General features: G+C 43.3%; 1 protein-coding gene across 1 annotated transcript in view; it reads left to right on the top strand.

Moving 5' to 3' along the window:
* Positions 1–435: 435 nt before the first annotated feature.
* Positions 436–21,214, top strand: part of ATP11C (ATPase phospholipid transporting 11C) — a 167,445-nt gene continuing 146,666 nt past the window's right edge. The window contains exon 1 of the mRNA XM_032619971.1: positions 436–602. Within this exon, the coding sequence (XP_032475862.1) occupies positions 576–602 (27 nt within the window). The 5' untranslated portion in view covers positions 436–575. The remainder of the gene's footprint in view (positions 603–21,214) is intronic.

Raw genomic sequence — 21,214 nt, 5'->3', positions numbered from 1 at the left:
GCAGGGCAGGCTGTGGCTCCCGCCCGAGCCAGGGGAGTAGTTTCGGGCTGAGGCGAGGTGAGGCGCGGGGCGCCTCGGGAGGGTCCCCGGTGGCCGCGAGCGGGGCGGAAGCACGCGGGCTGGCCGTAGGGAGGGCGGGCTGTGGCTCCGCGCCGGGGAAGAGTGCAGACGGCGGGGTGCCGAACCTGGCGCTGGTGGAGCGATCGGGGCGGCCCCCCTCCCTGCAGGAGGAGCCTAGCGCTCCTCCGCCATCCCTCCCCTGCGCGCTCGGCTCGCTTTCTCCGCGGGCTGCTGCGGGAGCGGTGGGGCGGCGGAGCTGGGGGAACGGCGGGGCCGCCGTCCCCGGGACGGGCGGGGCGGGGGCGGGCGGTGAGTGAGGCGGGCGGGGGCCGCGGGTGCGAGGGCGCCTGGGGGCGGGGGGAGTGAGGAGAGCAGTTGAGGGCGGGCGGGTGGCGGGGCAGTCAGCCTCGCCGTCCGTTTCGCGCCGCCGGCCCACGCCGCAGTGTGTGTTGTGGACGGCACCTTCTCAGACAGACCAGTAGAGCCCAGCTCGGCGCCCGGCAGCCTTCGACGCGATGTTCCGCCGGAGCTTTAACCGTTTTGTAAGTACACTCCCTGCGGCTCCACGCGTGCCGGTTTGCTTGCTCGCCGGCCCCTTCGTCCGGTCCCTCAGAACAATTTTCTGAGGGGATGACTCCATCTCTGGGAGACACCACCACCACCCGTTTTTACATTTTAACTGAAACACGCTGCCCAGGCGGCCAGGGTGGGAAGGCAGGTAGGGCTCTCGGAGCAGCCCCCCACCCCGCCCCCGACCCCGGACAATTTATCCGGAGCTTCCCGGGGCTGTTACAGACCCTACCTCGGACGGGGGGCCACCCTCGGGCTGGATGGGGAGGGACCCGTGGAGGGACCGACCCAGGGGCCCCTCGGTTTGCCAATTAGTCGAAGATGGCGTTTTATTATCAGGGAGGTTGCTTTCTTTTGTTTCCTCTGCCACGAGCACATGGAGGTAAACCTAGACCTGTCACCGTGGCCCAAAAAAGACCTGGGGGCTGAAGGGTGAGAGGCTGGGGCCGGCCTCAGCCTTGCCCGGGGCTCGGCCGGCTGCTGACCCGAGGCCGGGCAAACTTTGGAGACCCAGCCTAAGCCTCTCACCTTGAGGGTATAATAAAAGCGAGGGTGATCGTCAGGGTGGGTTGGGTGGAGGTGGAGACGCGAGGAGGCTGCGCCGCCGCTGCCGAGCGCCGGGTCGGAAGCCTCGCCGAGCCCCGAACACCCCAGACATTGACCCAGGGGAGAAGGAAGGGAGCTGCGGCTGGACTCCTTCGTCCACGTTGACCCCCTCCCACAACCCCAGAAAAGGGAATTTCATTGCCGAGGGAGTTTGGCACCGGGACAAGCGATTTCTGGCTACTGACTTTTTTGAGTAATCTGTTTACTCCTGGAGGGTACCTTAAGAATGGAGTAAAACCGGGACCATTTACTTCTATGCTGCTATTTGTAGCAACTTCCTTAATTGCAAGATGAGGTGGCGGGAATAGGATTTTATTTCTGCCAATGATGTGAAAGAAAGAGTTCGTCTGTAGATTTTCATTTTTCTGTCCTTAGGAAAAATGGTTGAGCGCTGTGAGCGCCCACCACCCCCCTTCCAATGTCTGTTTGAGAACTTGTCGGTTTGGCTCTTTTCCTGCGATTATTCCTAATCGAAGCGTTGCTAGCATTTTTCATGCGTCGGATGAATTTACTCTCATGTTTTTCTGCGCTTGAAACTTTCCCAAATGTACCCTGGCTAAATGAAATAATTGTACATCCCATTTTAGAATGTTATTATCACAATAGTGCTATGTTAATGTTTTTCTAAATGTTTACCTCACCCAGAAGCCGTGTCTTATGAAATTGGAGCAGGTTTACCTGTGGCACAGAGCAGTAGAGGTTGTGCATATCAGGATTTTGAAATCCGTAGCAATTGGATTGTACTGGATGCTTTGCTAAAGCAAGTGACTAAAATTGGTTTCTCACATTTAGCGTGAGAAGGTAAAAGAGCATTGTACTTCATAGTTCTATTTCACATAGATTCTTGTGATCCTCGAGTGTTGTTTGGGGCTGACAAAAAGGGAAAGGTGACAAAGAGGACTAATTGTAATATTTGGGAAAAGGATAATCTTTTCAATGGCTCTCTTATACTGGAAAACAACTGGCCTCTGGTTCATAATAAATTCATTAGCTCAAAATTGAGATCATTTGAAACCAAACAACCCAAGTATCAGTCTAAAAGCCCCCTTTGCTTTTCTTTTGCTTAGCGTGATCTGCGTTGTATGAGTCTAGTAATGAAGCAGTGTTGGCCCAGGAAGCTAGGGCATGCAGCAGAATTTGCAGCAGTTGTTGAGGTGCCAGCCTGCAGGTTTGAGGCTAGTACTTTGCATCCCTGTCCAAGATCTCTGCAGAGAATCACTTACGCTCACACTGAAAAGAGCTTTGACCTCATTGTTTCGGCTGGAATGCCCAGCTGCTCACATTTTCCTGCGCAGCCAGGACTATGGTTAAGTCTCCAGCATTTGTACCAGTGCAGTAAATTGAAAGCTTCTCAGGAGTTGTATCTGAGCCCTAGGCCTAGGCCAAGGAATTAATCTGCAAACCCTTGGACTGAATGTGAAACATGCTATCAAATACTCATTGCTAAAGAATGACTTCAAAAAAATTTTTTGGTGGTGGGGGGCGTTAAATTGTAGCTCCCCTAATCAGTGAGCCAAACACTGTCCTCATCTTTAGCCTGGTAGAGATTGAGGGGCACTCCCATTTACATCACTAGAAGGATATAGTTAAAGATTTAGGTTGGACTTGGCCTTGCACAGCAATGTACATGTAGTCTAAGTTGTGTGCTTTTATATTTCAGAGATGGGGCTGTGAATTCCTTTCAGAATTGTGTGTTTGTGTGTGTGTGTACCTGTATGTATGTGAAATTGACTTTGAATGTGATGTAAATTCCAGTGGTGTTGCTTATAGTTCTTGGTCACTGAAAACTAGATATTAAGTGTTAAGACAGGGCTTTACATTTTAAGCCTGACATGGGAAGTAGTATCAACTTCTATGGCTCAGTAGTGTTTGCTGAATCGTCTAAAAAATGCCATTTATTTCCCCAGGTTCTGCAGTTTCAAGCTAAACGAAGTAGTGATTCATTGTATTTTTTAAAGACATGGCCTTGATGTCTTTGCCATTAAAAGTTGTCTTCTTTCCTTTCTGATGAATTAGGACTTTCCTTTTGACAGTTTTGAGGTAGAAAGAAATTGGTGGATTTGGTGTAGGATTTTCGGATTTAGGTGTGTAGGGGGTGTCTTAAAAGATTTAAGAGTTGGATGTCTACAAGTACAATAAAAGCAACGCCTGTTCCCAGTCAACATCTCCATTCTCCATAAATACAATAAATAAATAATAGTTGTTTTGTCTATACAATTTATTTCCTTTAAAAGCATGTGTTTTTTTTAGAAGGTTTTTTTTTTTTTTTGGCTGCGTTGGGTTTTCATTGCTGCGCGTGGGCTTTCTTTAGTTGCGGCGAGCAGGGGCTATCTTCGTTGTGATGCGCGGGCTTCTCATTGAGGTGGCTTCTCTTGTTGCGGAGCACGGGCTCTAGGCACACCGGCTTCAGCAGTTGTGGCTTGTGGGCTCTAGAGCACAGACTCAGTAGTTGTGGCGAACGGGCTGGGCTTAGTTGCTCCGCGGCATGTGGGATCTTCCTGGACCAGGGCTCAAACCCGTGTCCCCTGCATTGGCAGGCGGATTCTTGACCACTGCACCATCAGGGAAGTCCCTAAAAGCATGTTTAATTGGAAGTCTGGGCTAGTTGAGACTTAAGGGTCAGGGACTTTTATGTTATTTTGTCTTTTACCCTTCATAACATTCCTAGTGATTACAATAGCATTTTCACATGGGTTTAAAGGTTTAATGAGAGTCTAAACAATGAGAATTCCCCCCATTTAACTTAGTAAATTATTTCATGCTAATGGTTCAAAATAAAACATTCCTTGATAAAGTAGATCAGGGGGCTTGGCCAAGTGGATGTGGTCTAATTAGCTTGTCAGAGAGTGATATTAAACGGATATGAATTTCTAGATCATTGACATACAAAAGCTTAAGTTTTGAGTTGAAATACTGGAAAAAAATTATATCTCAGATTCTAGAAGCTCTTAAACTGCTTTGGTTCCATAAATCATGCAGCATATAGTAATGATATCACATAGAAAATTTTATATCTGTCAAAGAGGCCCAGGACTGGAAAGAAATTAGACTGCATAAGGTATAATGAAAATTCAAAATAAGACCAAAAATATTCAAAATAGGTAGCCATTTTACTACTTTGAGTCTGATCTCGGGTGGCCTCGGCCTACAGCGGCTTGAAGCAGGATTTAGGTTCCCCTGCCAGAGACTGAAGTCAGGTCACGGCAGTGAGAGCGCTGAATCCTAGCCACTAGACCACCAGGGCTAGTGGCCAGTGACAAGGACCTGGCCCATCGGCTTTGTAGAAATGAATTCCCAAAAAGAGACGGAAAGTAGTAAAACAAGTGTTTATTAGGAGGAAAAAGGGCTCAGAGAGAGTCGTGCCCTCGTGGTAGTTTGAATCACTTATATGGGGTGTTTCTTCCAGGTTTCCCTTGGCCAATCATCCTCCTTTGCCTGATTCTTTTTTTTTTTTAATGAATTTTATTTATTTATTTATTTAGCCACACCGCACAGCGTGTGGGATCTTAGTTCCCCAACCAGGGATCAAACCTGTGCCTCGTGCAGTGGAAGCGTGAGTCTAAACCACTTGACCGCCAGGGAAGTCCCATGACTTTGCCTGGTTCTGAGTCCGTATTTGGTTTATCTCAGGGTCCGCCAATGTGTGTGCATGCATCTCTTAGCCAAGATGGATCCCAGCACAGAGGCCTATGGGTAGGTTGACATCACCTAGTGTGTGGTGGCGCCCCCTCCCTTTTGACCTCCAAGGAGCCTTTTTGTGTAGTCAGGAAGGTCTTCTTAATCCGGAGAATGAGGAGTATGTAGTCTCTTTATCTTTTCTCTGGGCAGGGCTCAGCTCCTCTCTGTTCTCGCTATTCTCTTTGTCTGGGAGTATCTGTCCACAGGGGACAAACTCCAGCTGCTCAGTCTGGGGCCCATCTCTCTCCTGCCTCAAGTCCAAGGCAAGGCCAGTCTAGTGAAGCAATATAGGAAGGCAATTAATAAAATTCAGGTAATTTTTTTTTTTAGGAGCAAGGTTTTTTGTTTTCTCCTTGAATTATCATTATCAGGGTAATTAGACTTTTTTTCTCTGTTTCACCTTACTGAAATCCTTGGCCTGACATTGCTGAGCATGGAAAATATTGATGAGTTTATTTTATTGTGTTTAGAAATTTATCTAAATGTATGTATTGCAATATTTTTGCATTTACACAAGTATTACAAATGGCCTGTGTGCATCTTGGCTCCTACCAGGTAGTTCATACGTGGCTGGGTTTAACAGGTGAATTTGTCCCTACTAAAAGCAACCTTTTATTATCATATTATATTGTAATTTCCTTTTAACTTATGTGGTGCCTTACATTAGTCTTTCTCCACTGGGAGAGAACCAACCCCTAATGCCCTAGGGAATCCATTGTTTGTAATACTCATCTCCTCTGCGTGCATCTTGAGATGAGGAATTATAGTTGAGAAAGACTGCCCTAGACTGTGAAAGCTGCTGGGGGCAAGGACAGTTGGCACAGTGCCTGGTGCATAGTAGGTGTTTGATAAATATTTGAATGAACAATTTTTATATGTTTCACATAAATAATAGCTTCCAGTTATAGACAGTGATATTTATAGTAAATTCTTCCTTATGAAGAACGATTAAAGAATGAGGAGTTCGGGCTTCCCCGGTGGCGCAGAGGTTGAGGGTCCGCCTGCCGATGTGGGGGACACGGGTTCGTGCCCCGGTCCGGGAAGATCCCACATGCCGCGGAGCGGCTGGGCCTGTGAGCCATGGCCACTGAGCCTGCGCGTCCGGAGCCTGTGCTCCGCAACGGGAGAGGCCACAACAGTGAGAGGCCGGCGTACCGCAAAAAAAAAAAAAAAAAAGAAAAGAAAAGAATGATGAGTTCTAGTTAATTGGGTGTGATATTGTGATTTATAATAACAAATATATGTATATTTGGTCTTTGTTTCGGCCCAGAGCTCCTAAAACCCTCTGAATTTCCAACACTGAGAGCAATAAAGGTGTCTTTTATTATGTTAATTAGGTGAATTGGAAAAGCACCTCAAGTTGGGGGCTGGTTACCAGAGGAACCAACCCTTTGATTAGAGGGTTGGAACTTTCAGTCCCACTCCCCTGATTTCTGGGGAAGGGAGAGGGCCTGGCGAATGAGTTCAATCACCAGTGGCCAATGGGTTAGTCAATCATGCCTATGTAATGAAGCCTCCATAAACCCCCCAAAAGACAGGGTTTGGAGAGCTTCCAGGTTGGTGAACTCGTGGAGATTTTGGGGACAGTGGCGCACCTGGAGAGGGCATGGAAACTCTGCGCCCTTTTCCCATTCCTTGCCCTATGCATCTTCTCTGTTTGGCAGTTCCTTTTATAATGAACCGTTAATCTAGTAAGTAAAATGTTTCTCTGAGTTTTGTGAGCCTCTCTAGCAAAATAATCAAACCAAAGGAGGAGGTTTTGGGAACCTGATCTATAGCCAGTCGGTCAGAAGTACAGGTAACAACCTGGCCTTGAGGCTGGTGTCTGAAACCCCAGGCGGGGGTTGTTGGAACCCCCAGTTTGTAGTCAGTTGGTCAGAAATACAGGTGATCACCTGGCCTTGCTACTGGTATCTGAAGTGGCGGGGAGGGGATGGTTATGGGGGGAGTCTTGTAGGATTGAGTGCTTAACCTGGGGTATCTGATGCTGCCTCTGGGTAGATAGTGTCAGAATTGAGGTGAATTATGGGACACCCAGCTGGTGTCTGAGAATTGCTTGTTGGTGTAGGGACCACCCCCGACATAGGAACTATGATCGGAACCTAAACATTGGGGTCTACTATATACTGATTACCAATTTTTAAAGTATTAGAATAAGTCTATCTAACGACAAAACTATACTGACCATAGTATAATCTCTTAGATGATTACACCATCTTATGGTCTTGGAGAGCATTATTTCATTTCACAAATATTCACTGAGCATCTGTTATATACTGGGCACTGTGGTGGGCCCTGGGACGCTGGGGAACCCGACAAACTCCCTGTCTTCCTGAGATTAATGTCATTACATACACGGCTCAGAGGACATGGTGACTGCTCCACGCAACTTGAGTTTTTGTGAATTAGTTACTGTTGTGTACCTGTCATTTGCCTTTCTACCAGAAAGAAACTGAACAATCTCAGATGTTTTCTGGTTGTCTGGATTTCAGATGAAAAGGAATTTGTTGCATTTGACACCTTCAATATGACCTATACATGGCAAACTGCTTTTTTGCAAATAGATGTTAGTCCGATCCTGTGTAAAGTGGGAAACCTATTTAGAAATGAATCACTGTTACTTGAAATAAATATTAAATAACCTGAACACAAGTTTTTTTCTTTTTTCTTCCTGATCTGGCTTTTACTGATTAAGCAACATAAAACTCTGAATATCTTCTAAATACCTTCTATAAGGGTTTACCGTTTGCTCCTTCTGTTTATGATTATTGTTCGTAATTCAAACCTTTAGTGGGTAATATTGAGTGCGTACAAATCAGGTAGCTTCCAGTGCTCTTAGTGAGCTTTTAGCAGAGGTGAGATTTGAGCAGGTAAAGCTGGCCATTTTCCTATTGATGGAACTGTCCAAATGAGCAGCTGGGCAGTGGGTTCTGGGAGGTAAAGGATGGCCAGTGGGCCCTGGGAGAACCATAACTAACATCCCTGTGTCTGGACGATGTGCAGAGAACTAGCCCATGAGTGAATTCAAATACTGGTTTGTTGAGTGATGGAAAAAAATCATTAAGGCTGACTGCTTGTCTAACCTGGTTTGATCAGTTCTCCCAAAGAGGTGAAAGCGTGGGACACAAAATAAAAACACTTTTTTTTTCCCTTCAAGGTGGTGGGGTTTCCTCTACATCTAGTGCTTTATATGGAATAATCATTTGCATCTGGAATTCTTGAGATTGGGAGGAATTTTCAGGTTGGGAGGAGTGAGGTTCGAGGCTTCCACAAGTGAAGTAGGTGCTGTTTTCAAGTTTATTTCCGTTCACTTAACACTTACCTTCCTGGCCTGGGATAAAGGTAGATCAGTGGTGATTGTTAAACATTAGCACGACTGCAGCATATGTTAACACTACCGCAGTTTAATGATGAATGAGTAATCAGCACTGCAGATATGGGCGAAGGGTGCCCTGTGCCAGCACACTGGCAGACAACCCCTCAATTACTGCGGTGTATGGAGGGATTGCTGGTTCAGCTGACTTCTTGATTATCTGAGGTTTATAGATAATGTTGGACCATGGATATCCAGATTTGGGAGGTTAATATGTATTTGTGAAATACAGATTGTCATCAGTTTTTTGCCCCATATTTATTTAATAGAATATGGGAGGATTGGTGAAGACTACCCTGTTCAAGCAGATGCCGTGTATTTTTTTAGACTCCTCCATTATATGCTGTCTTAAAGCATTACGGTGGCTGTATTTTCCTAGTCTCTTTTTCATGTCGGTATTGAAAAAATCAGCAGGTTTTTTTTGGGGGGTGCCTGCGTCGGGTGTTAGTTGCAATACGCGGTGGGGCAGGGGAGCTTTGTTGCGGCATGCGTTATCTTTTTGTTGCACCGCGGGCTCTTCCTTGTGGTGCGCGGGCTTCTCTCTAGTTGTGGTGTGCGGGTTTTTTCTCTCTAGTTGTGGCGCGTGGGTTCCAGAGGGCATAGGCTCTGTAGTTTGCGGCATGAGGACTCTCTTGTTGAGACGCGCAAGCTCAGTAGTTGTGGCTCGCGGGCTTAGTTGCCCCTCGGCATGTGGGATCTTAGTTCCCTGATGACCAGCAATCGAACCTGTGTCCCCTGCATTGGAAGGCAGATTCTTTACCACTGGACCACCAGGAAGGTCCCCCCAGAGGAGTTTTCTTGATAACGATTATGCCTTTAGCACAAACCCAATTCCCCAGATAACAACTGTGTCTGTGTCAAGGCTACCAACCTTGTAAGCAGACCTTTTTAAGAATAGCAGTCACAGACTTACCTGGTGGCATAGTGATTAAGAATCCACCTGCCAGGGCGGGGGACGCGGGTTCGAGCCCTGGTCTGGGAAGATCCCACATGCTGCGGAGCTACTAATCCCGAGTGCCACAGCTACTGAGCCCGTGTGCCACAACTACTGAACCCCGTGCACAGCAATGAAGACCCAACACAGCCATAAATAAATAAATAAATTTATTTATTTATTTTTTAAAAAAGAATAGCAGTCAGTCTCAGACCTGCTCTGTTAACTTTTTCCTACATGTTGTTAGGAAATCCTGGTATTTTTCAGTGAATGGAAGTGACTTGCCCTCGGTCATTAAGCTAATCAAGCAGCAGAACTGAGTCTGAGACTCCCAGCAATCACCACCTTTTTTTCATTGCTGCACATACCATGCTTCTGGATTATGGGTCATTCCTTTTCATATTGTTGAATGCATTCACTATTTGTCACTTGCAGCAGAAGAGCAGCCTGCCGGTGGTAAATTGATGCACCCAGTGGGGGAGCCAGGAAGTATTGATGTTTCTGCCAGTTTAGCGTCAACACTTGCTGGTTTCCTCTCTGGAGCATCACAGAGTTCGTGGATTTTCATTTTTTCTGACTTTGGTACTTTCATCACCGCCCCCACTCCTCCTTGTTCCATCCAATTACCCATAGTCCCAACACTCACTTGCATCATTAATTCATCCCATTCTATACATGGCTAGGTGTTAGCTCATAGGCAGCTGATTTTAAAAGTCCTTTTGGGTAACATAATTCCAAAGAGCGGGCATACTGAAGAGTATTTAGTTAAAGATGATTATATAGGAAAAGTTGCCAAAAGGAAAACAAAATTCTTGGGCTAATGAATGAATTTTATGGAAATATTTATAAATGCTGTTTAACTTCAGGATTGTTCTTTGAGTTCTATGGTCATGGAAAACCCCAGAGATATCTCTCTGGTTATTCTTAAGTTTCAGCCTTTTTTTGAAAACTGTTATCAAAAAGGAAAATTAATAATTCTTTTATGTTTTTGGACAAAGAATAAATCAGGAAATCATACTGGAAGATGCAGTAATCCTGCAGATCAATGGGGAGCAGAAGCCAGGAGGGAACTGTCACAAATAAGTAACAGCTGGGTAGAGCAGATTATGTAAGTTACACCTGTTGTGTAAGCAGTTGGGGATGTTCTTTAAGCTTCGCAATTAATGTCGTTTGCAGTAATATGGATTAAGGGATCTATAATATAGTGCACAATTTACTTTGGCTTCTTTTCTGAAAACATTCATATGAATCAAAAGCTTCTTTTGAACACCCCTGCCCTGCTTGGTTGCTTTAGAGGTATGTAAGGCACAGCCTTGCTCTCCAGTAGCTTGCAGTCTATTAGAGATAGAAGACCACACACAGGGCCAACCTCCTCACAAGGCAGTAGGTCATCACTGCTCTCTTCTTGAAGGCACACACAGTAAGTGCCGCAGGCATTCAGACGAGGGCACCAAATCTCTGGAAGCAGTGGGTGGAGGAGGAGGGATTTGTAGAGGAGGTAGCATGTGAATGAGGTTGTAGGAAACCCAAGGAATTGAAGTTTATGGGATTCTAGGGATCGCCAACCTCATTACAGGAGGAGGCATTTACCTGAGCAATCAAGCTGAGTTATTGCTTATGGCACTTAGAGCAGGGGAACCAGTCAATTTAGAGGACTTAGGTTCCAACTCTAAATGTAGCAGAGAGACAGAAACCTTAATCTTCAATGGCTTATGTTTGCCATGGTGAAATTTAGACTTTTAGAAAGGGAGCAATGAAAGCAGACATAAGGTGGCTTTCGTTTCCACAGTAATTGCTCTAGGAATCTCCCAGTAGATACTCTTTTCTGAAATCCATAATTCCAGTGGCGGTGGCCCTCAATCTTCTGATTTCGATACAGGAACTGGGATGGAATAAACATTTGGGGTAATATTTCATGACCCTGTTTCATGTAATATCATATGACTGTTCATTTAGTTGTCCTGCTTACATAATAAGTGCACACTTTCAGAAACTTTTACTACATGGGAACAATGCGGTAGTTTATTATCTTGAGTACTGGTGGTCATTGTAAAAAGCCGGGGATCAGGCCTTTGTCCAGGAGCACATTCTTTATAGTAACACTACTGTTTCACTGTCACTAAACAACATGCCTCTTTTTTTTTTTTCATGCCTCTTAATAGACATTCAGACTTGACCTTCATTGTGCCTTACCAGAACATGAATTGCGTCTTATTCCCACATAACCAATTCATCACCACAAGCTGTTGATGCCACTTTGCTTTATCATCATGACTGCCACTCTAGTGCAAGTCATCAGCATCCCTTCTCTTTCATATTTGTTCCTCCTCCAGTCTTCTGTCTTTGAATAAATGACACCATCCTCTACCCAGTAGCTCAAGCTAGAAACCTAGCAGTCATCCTTAATAGCCCCTTTCCCTTTATCTCCTACATCTAATCTCAGCAAATCCAATAGGTTCTGTTTCTGAAAGAGCTCTCAAATCCATCCACTTCTCTGCTTTCCCTGCCACCATCCAAGTCCAAGCTACCACTATCACTTATCCGGACCATTGCAATAGATAATCTCATCTACTCCCGCATGCTCCAGTCCATCCTCCACACAGCATCAGAGGGAACTTTTACAGATTCATATCTGGAAGCCTTCAGTGACTTTCCACTACACTCTGGATAAAGACCTGACCAGTATTAGCTTGTACTCTTCCTCACTTTTTTTCTTTCACTTTTAAAAATTGAGATATAATTCACCTGACAAAAAATTTGCCATTTTCAAGTTTACAGGTAAGTGGTTTTAGTATATTCATTATGTTGTGCAACCATCACCAGTCTAATTCCAGGATATTTGCATCACCCCAAAAAGAAACCCTGTACCTATTAGCTGTTAGTCCCAATCGCTCTCCTCAGCCCCTGGCAACCACCAATCTGCAGATCTGTGGATTTGCCTATTCTGGGCCTTTCATGTAAATTGACTCTATATGCAATATGTGCTCTTTTGTGATTGACTTATTTTCATTTAGCATGTTTTCAGGGTTTATCCGTGTCATAGCATGTGTTAGTACTTCATTCCTTTTTATGACTCAGTAAAAGTCTATAGGTCTTTATGCCATTTATGCCAGTACTGCGCTGTTTTGATTACCATAGTTTTGTAATAAGTTGAAGTCAGAAAGTATGAGGCCTCCAACTTTGTTCTTTTTCAAGATTGTTTTGGCTATCCAGGATCTCCTGAGATTTTTTGTGGATTTTAGGATGGATTTTTCTGTTACTGCAAAAAGTCTTCCTCACTTTTTACCTTACATTTGCCAAAGGACCTTTGTATATACCATTTCCCTTGTCTGGTAAACTTCTCTATTTTAGTCAGTTGCCTGAACTCTTACTCATCTCTCAGGGCTCGGCTTAATTATCACTTCCCCAAGGAAGCTGTCCCGTATCCTTCCCTCAGACAATGGCAGGTTCCCAGGTTCTCATAGCACTATGAACCTTTCTTTTATATTCTTTATCACAGTTGACTTTACATTGGCATATTATATTTTTTTGCTCCTTACATAGTATCAAGCTTTCCCCTATGTAGTAAGTTCCATGAAGGTAAGAACCATTTTTGCTTATTGCTTATCGCTAATGCTTCAGTGCCTGACATGTAGTATATGCTCAATAAATATTTGCTGACTGAATGAAATTTGATTCCTATCTGTATTTTTAATCTTATTTCCCATTTATAATCATAGAGTTTGAGAGCTTGACTGAGAGGTCAAATTGTTCAGTCTTTTAGGCATCACTGTTGTGTTCAGTTAAAAAAAAAATCTCTACTCATATTTTAGAAATGAAGTCATTTCCTCTAGCATGCTGTGTTTTGAATACATACAATATAATATCTTTTTCATTATATTTTTAAGTATTTAATGGTCTCTGATGTACTTAATGAATAACTTTATATTTATGAGCATCACTGTTGTACACACATTTACAACATTGACTTTCTTGAAGTTTGCTATTATACTTTAAAAGTACTCACTTCGGGAATTCCCTGGTGGTCCAATGGTTAGGACTCGACGCTTTCACTGCCAGGGCCCAGGTTCAATCCCTGGTCAGGGAACTAAGATCCCACAAGCCCTGCGCTGAGGCCAAAATAATAATAATAATACATACATACAATAAAAATACTTCACTATAAATAAGAAATGACGTATTTACTGATTAAAGTGTTTGTTTCATTTTGTAAGTCTTGATAACTTTTTAGTCTAGCTATTTTACAAATACTTGTTTTTTAAATTTAAAAAATGGTTATATAGAGGTGTAAGTACTTTTAATGTTACTGTTTTTGTGAGTTTATTGCAGTTTTGCAGGGTACCAGACTGTCAGAAATGATAGTGGTAAGGGTCTCATTTAAGCCCTTAATACATGAAGATGGAAATAATCTTTTTATTTTACATGGATCAAAATTCAAAATGAGTTTTCTTTTTTATCTTTTTTTTTTCATTTTACCTTCAGTGTAAGCATTTGTGTTCTGTTAGGCTGTGTACAAAAATAACTATTCCATTCAGTGCCTTGAATTACTGATCTATGACTCCATTGATATTCCGCAGGTTTATGGAATTGTTTTAGTTGTAAATTGTCTTTGCCTTCTTACCATTATAATAACAGCTAAAACCAGAGTAGTAAATTCCTGACACTGTTTTAAGTGCTTTATAAGCATTAATTCATTATACACATTTGCTTATTGTATTAGTTAGGGTTCTCCAAAGAAACAACCAACAGGGTCTTTGTGTGTGTGTAAATACCTGTATATTTATTATTTTAATATTATTTACATGTAGGGACTTCCCTGGTGGTGCAGTGGTTAAGAATCCACCCGCCAATGCAGGGGACATGGGTTCGAGCCCTGGTCTGGGAAGATCCCACATGCCGGGAGCAACTAAGCCCGTGTGCCACAACAACTAATGGTTAATATTATTTATTTATTTTTATTTATTTATTTTTAATTAATTAATTTATTTTTGGCTGTATTGGGTCTTTGTTGCTGCACGCGGGCTTTCTCTAGTTGCGGCGAGCTTGGGCTACTCTTCGTAGCGGTGCACAGGCTTCTCATTGTGGTGGCTTCTCTTGTTGCGGAGCAGGGCTCTAGGCACGCAGGCTTCAGTAGTTGTGGCACATGGGCTCAGTAGTTGTGTCTCGCGGGCTCTAGAGCTCAGGCTCAGTAGTTGTGGCGCACGGGCTTAGTTGCTCCACAGCATGTGGGATCTTCCCAGACCAGGGCTTGAACCCGTGTTCTCAACCACTGCACCACCAGGGAAGCCCAGTTAATATTATTTACATGTAAATATTTAAATAAATTTCTTCATATATATATATGTATACACATATTTACACACACACACACACATACACATATAAAGAAACTTGCAAGGAATTGGCTTACAAGGTTTTCAAGGAATTGGCTCACATGATTATGGAGGCTGAGAAGTCCCAAGACCTGGAGTCAGCAAGCTGGAGACCAGGAGACCAATGGTGAAGTTCCAGTCTGAGTGGGAAGGCCAGAGAACCTGGAGAGCTGATGGTGTAAGTTCCAGTCCAAAGGCTAGCGTTAGGCTTGATACCCAGGAGGAGCCAGTGCTTCAGTTCAAGTCCCGAGGCCAGTTAAACCAGTGTCCCAGCTTAAAGCAGGAGGAGTTGCCTCTTACTCCAAGGAACGTCAGCCTTTCTTTCTTCCTTCCTTTCTTTCTTTCTTTCTTTTCTTCCTTCCTTTTTTGGCTGCGTTGGGTCCTTGTTGCTGCGCGCGGGCTTTCTCTAGTTGCGTCGAGCAGGGGCTACTCTTTGTTGTGCGCAGGCTTCTCATTGCAGTGGCTTCTCGTTGCGGAGCACGGGTTCTAGGCACATGGGCTCTATAGTGCAGGCTCAGTATTTGTGGCGCACGGGCTTAGTTGCTTCGCGGCATGTGGGATCTTCCCGGACCAGGGATCGAACCTGTGTCCCCTGCACTGGCAGGCGGATTCTTAACCACGGCGCCACCAGGGAAGTCTCGGTCTTTTTGTTTTATTTAGGCCTTCAACTGGTTGAATGAGGTCCACTCACATTATTGAGGGCAATTTGCTTTACTCTGTTTACCAATTCAGATGTTAATCTCATCCAGGAATACCCTCACAGACAAACCCAGAATGTCTGACCAAATATCTGGGCAGTATGTGGCACAGTCAAGATGACACATAAAATTAACCATCACACTTATGTCCTAGGATCATGTGAAGATGAATGAACAAATATAAACTGCGTATAGACCAGGAATGGAAGATTTTACCATAAGTAACTAGTCTGCTAACCTTACCATCAGTAAAATGAAGGGTTTCGACTGCTACATGGTCTGTAAGGCTCACTGAAGTCCTAGAAGTGGTAAAAGATCTTAGAGACCTTTTAATTGTCCAGCCTCTTCATTTTACAGCTGAAGAAATGTACAGAAAGAGGGCAAATGGCTTGTCCAAGGTTATTCAGTGAATGGGAGTTCAGAAATAGGAATTCCAGACTCAGCTCTGTAACATATGTCCTCAGTTTCCTCTTTGAACTGCAAGGGCTCCTGGGTCATCAATATTTAAGTTCTCTCCCTGCTTTATAATTTCGTATAAATGTTTAGGCTTCATAGTCTAGCAGTGGAATTTTTGGACTATTTTCTTTTCTTTTTTTAATTAATTTTTATTGGAGTATAGTTGATTTTTTTTTTTTTTTTTTTTTTTTTGCTATAGTTGATTTTTGACTTTTTTTTTTTTTTTTTTTTTTTTTTTTGGCGGCACACGGGCCTCTCACTGTTGCCTCTCCCGCCGCGGAGCACAGGCTCCGGACGCGCAGGCTCAGTCAGCGGCCATGGCTCACAGGCCCAGCCGCTCCGCGCCTTGACTATTTTCTATTGGGTTGTTTATCTCTGTTACTCTTTGGGTCTTCATCTGTCTCTTTTTTTTTTTTTTTTTTTTTTTTTTTGCGAGGAGGGAGGAAGGGAGGGAGGTCTCCATCTCTTGGTTGCTCATTTGACTATACTCTACCCCAAATTTCATTTCTTCTTTAACAGTAATGAGTGTGAACTAAATTGTCTGTACTTCGGATGGAAATAACGACAGACTTTCATGGGCTTTTAAAAGTGGTTGTAGTTTTCGTTTTACACTGACCTGAGTGATTGGGGGATCAAATGTAGACGCATGCCTCTGTTAGTACTGTGTTCTAGAAATGAACTTAACTCTGGTTAACCTCTTAGCTAACAGCTCTAATGGAGGAGAGCGTTTTTGGTGGTACTGAAATACGATGGGCAGGCTTCCTGGGGAGCAGCAGCACTGTCTTTGCCAGTGGCCACCTGACGTTAGTTCCCAAAGACACTCTTACTCATCTCTACTCCTGAACACCGTTAGCTGCACAATGGTAGATAGAGAGGCAGCACTTGGATTGGCTGAGTCACAGCTGCTAGGACACAGTAGGGGCAATAAGAAGACAATTCATATGTACATATTTGAGAACCAGTTTGATGAAAAGTGTCAGTAGAATATATATCCGTGTTTTGAAATGTGAAGCAGTGTAATTAAAATATTGTGCAAATTTAGACATACTAATCAAACATACTAATGAAGGCAGTTTAATCAAAGTGAAATCAAACCAAAAGACGTACTAATGGATTTATAGAATCCATGTTTGGAATTAATATTTTACATAGTCATGAAATTCATGTTGTATCAACAAATGTCTCTTTTGTTCCTAATATATACCTAGCGTTGTGGAAGTTTTTTGAGGTATGGGACTTGGAAACTTCTCTGTTATGGTGCCTCCACTAACCAGCACTGTAGCCTTAGGAAAGTCACTTCATTTTTAAATACATTGTTTTACAAATGTAATATTCAGTGCATATAGAAGGACACGTGTTAAATATATGCATAATAAAATGACCACTCACGTACCTGCACCCCAACTTCAGAATTAAACCATTACCAATATAATTCTACCTGTGTGCTCCTTTCTTATCTCATCCCCGTCTCCCCACAACCCTGTAACTATTAACCTTATTTCTGTGAATCATTCTGTTGCTTTAAAAAATAGTTTTAACACATATATATGCAAAGTTAGATAATATATTAGTTTCCTTGAGCTTATAGAAATAGTATACTGGGTTTTTTTTCTTATTCAATATTAAATTGCTAAGATTCTTCATAAGGTGTTTTTTTTTTTTTTTTTTTGCGGTTCGCGGGCCTCTCACTGTTGTGGCCTCTCCCGTTGCGGAGCACAGGCTCCGGACGTGCAGGCTCAGCGGCCGTGGCTCATGGGCCCAGCCGCTCCGCGGCATGTGGGATCCTCCCGGATTGGGGCACGAACCCGTGTCCCTTGCATCGGCAGGCAGACTCTCAACCACTGCGCCACCAGGGAAGCCCACTTCATAAGGTTTTATGTAGCTATAGTTGATTCATTGTCACTGCTGAATAATATTTTACTTTGGGAATATACTAGAATTTACCCATTCTTCTGTCAATGGACCTATAGGTTATTTGCAGGGTTTTTTTTTTTCTGTATGACCAGAAAATGTGTCTTTTAGTGTATATTTATAAAAGGGGTTCCCCCCCCAGTGCGTGTAGGATACACATATACATATACAAACACACACTCAGGCATATGTATAGGAAAACAAATACACATAATAACTCTTGAAATGTGCAACTTTACAAGAAGAGATTAAATTGTTTTCCAAAGTGGTTCTACCAATATGCACTCCCACTAGCAATGTATGAGTTCTCGTTGCTTCATATACTTGCCCTTGATATTGACTTCTTACATTTTGTTGCTTCTCTGATTACTAATGAGGTTAAACATCTTTGCATACGTTTATGGGCCATTTATGTTTCCCCTCTGAAATACTTGTTCATGTCCTTTAACTGTTTTCTGTTGGTTTATCTTTCTCATACTGATTTATAATTATGAGTCCTTTTCATATTCAGGAGATTAATCCTTTGTTGGTTATATTTTTTGCAAATAACTTAATTTGTGGCTTCGCATATATTTATATATGTCTTTTGATAAAGAAGTTCTTAACTTTAATGTAGTCAAATTTTTTGGTTTCTTTCTTTATGGTTACTGCTTTATGTGTCTCTTTTTAATTTATTAATTTATTATTTGCCTGCGTTGGGTTTTTGTTGCTGTGTGTGGGCTTTCTCTATTTGCGGCGAGCGGGGGCTACTCTTTGTTGTGGTGTGCAGGCTTCTCATTGCGGTGGCTTCTCTTATTGTGGAGCACGGGCTCTAGGCGTGTGGGCTTCAGTAGTTGTAGCACGTGGGCTCAGTAGTTGTGGCTCGCAGGCTCTAGAGCGCAGGCTCAGTAGCTGTGGCGCACGGGCTCAGTTGCTCTGTGGCATGTGGGATCTTCCCAGACCAGGGTTCAAATCTGTGTCCCCTGCATTGGCAGGCAGATTCCCAACCACTAGCGCCACCGGGGAAGTCCGCTTTATGTGTCTTGATTAAGCAATCCTTCCCTATGCCAAAGTTGGCAAAGTAGTCTCATTATTTTTTCTAAAAGTTTTAAAATTTGGCAAATTATTTTTTGAGCCTCATTTTCCAGAACTTTAAAATGCAGTTGAACTGGGTGTTCTGTAACAACCTTTTATTCTTTGATGCTGTGACCTGAAGAAGACAGGATATGTGTGTATATTTTCAGAGACTACAGTGTTCTTTTAGTAATCTCTCCTACTGTGAGGTTTTATATTCTCTCCTACTTTACTTCTCTTTCTCTCATTTCCCCAGCCTCTTCCTTCCTGTTTTCTTCAGAAAATAGCCAGTTGAATCCTGCAACATCCTAGTTTCTGTGTTGAAGCAGCACTTTTTAATTGAAATTTATTGAGATAATGCAGTTGTAAGAAATAATAGAGATCCTGTGTACCCTTTACCCAGTTTATGGTAACATCTTGCAAAACTGTAGTGTAACGTCACAACCAGGGTACTGACATTGATAACATCCACTGATCTTATTCAGATTTCTCCAGGTATACTTGTACTCATTTGTGTGTGTGTGTGTGTATTTATTTCTATGCAGTTTTATCCCATGTGTATGTTCGTATATCCACCACCACAGGTAAGATACCGAAGGAAACAGCATTTTTTATAAACAGCATTTTTAAAAGTCTGAATTACTGAATACCTCCAGAGTGTTCTGGAGCACCCAGTTTGGCTGGTGCCCACACAGTTCTAGAGGGCCACCTCAGGTTACATAATCCAGAAGCAAATTGATGAACTGAAACCTTGACCTTAGAGATGAAAGAATCTTTGATCTTTGGGTTTGAGGTCCTGGGAGGCCAGTTGGCATGCCCCCAAAACATAATCATCATTTATTTTGAATTGTATATGCCCATATGAACCTGCATTTGAGACATCCTTGTAAAAGTTGCCCTTGGTCCGTCATACCAATAGGAGTCATTCAAATTCCACCAGGTTGTAAGCAACTAAAAACTCGTAGTGGAAAGGAGGAATGGTAATCCTTCTAGGAAAGCAATTAAAAGCTTGCCGAAATATGCATTGGTTTATATCCCCATAAGTAGAAGCTTACATTATTGTCAGGCTGGTAGTCAAGAACATTTGAAGACTACATTTATGGGAGAGCTACGTATGCTTTAACTCATGTCTACTTCAAAATATTTAAAAATAAACACTCAGCACCTTTTGACCTCTTATGACTGGCCAGGCACTATGCTAAGCAAAGAGGATAGTGTAGTAAATAAAAACAGAAGTGGTTCGTGTCCTTATGGAACTTATAATCTAATTTACAGTTTAAAAATAAGGCAACAGAGACTTCCCTGGTGGCACAGTGGTTAAGAATCTACCTGCCAATGCAGAGGACGTGGGCTCGATCCCTGGTCTGGGATGATCCTACATGCTGCAGAGAAACTAAGCCCGTGCACCACAACTACTGAGCCTGCGCTCTAGAGCCCACGAGCCACAACTACTGAAGCCCACGCGCCTAGAGCCCATGCTCTGCAACAAGAGAAGCCTCCGCTCGCTCCAACTAGAGAAAGCCCACGCACAGCAACGAAGACCCAAAGCAGCCCAAAAAATAAATAAATAAAATTTTAGAAAGAAAATAAGGCAACAAATATTATAATTACTCACTTTCATAAGTTTTGAATAAAATGAATTAGAAACAGAGATAGCAGAAATAAGGTCTGTTTTTGATAGGGTAGCCAGCCAGCTCTGTCAGAGGAGATGGCATATAAGCAGATAACTGAAGGAAGGAGGGACTACTTCTGCAGAGGGGTTTGGGAGTAGATACTGGAACCAGCTTGTTCAAAGGCGCTGAGTTGGGCAAGAGCCAGGCACGAAAAGGAGGATAGTGGGGCTGAAGGGCACACTCAGTGGAGGAGGGGGAAGATGGCAATGAATGGAGTATAGGAACTTCTGGGGCGCTGTCTTAGGAGCAATTTGGATCTTGTAATCTGAACTTCTTGAAGCCGTGAAGGTGGTTTGAAGATGTGGAAGTGTTAATAATGAAGTTTTCTATTTAATCAATTCACAAGTATTAGGTACCGTGCCCTGTGTCAGGCACTTCTACTTGCTGGGAATGCACTGGTGAGCAAAACAGACTAATATCTCTGCCCCCATGGACCTTACATTTTAATGGGGGAGGGTATTGTTAGGGTAAAGGATAAGCTGAGAGCTCCAAAATACAATGGCCAGAAAAAGGTAGATCTTTGTCTTTCTGGCCTGTAATAGCCCGGGGCAAGGAGGCAGCTTCTATTCCGTAAGATCATCTAGGGTCCCAGGCTAGTGGGGCAGTTCTGCCTTCCTCAGCATTTGGTTTTCAAGTTCCAGCCAGCTAGAGGGAAAGAGGGGTCCAGGGCAAGCTTCTTTAGGAAAATGACCGGGAAGTTTCACACATCACTATTACACATATACCTTTGGCGAAATCTTAGTCACGTGGTCCTCCCTAGTCATAAGGGAGATAGAAAAATGCAGTTTCTAGCTGGAAAGCCAGGTGCTCAGGAAGAAAGGAAGAACAGA

The sequence above is a fragment of the Phocoena sinus genome, chromosome X (genome assembly GCF_008692025.1).
Source record: "Phocoena sinus isolate mPhoSin1 chromosome X, mPhoSin1.pri, whole genome shotgun sequence".
Lineage (NCBI taxonomy): Eukaryota > Metazoa > Chordata > Mammalia > Artiodactyla > Phocoenidae > Phocoena > Phocoena sinus.
Note: the sequence above shows the minus strand (reverse complement) of the source record. Positions and strands in the feature narration are given on the sequence as shown.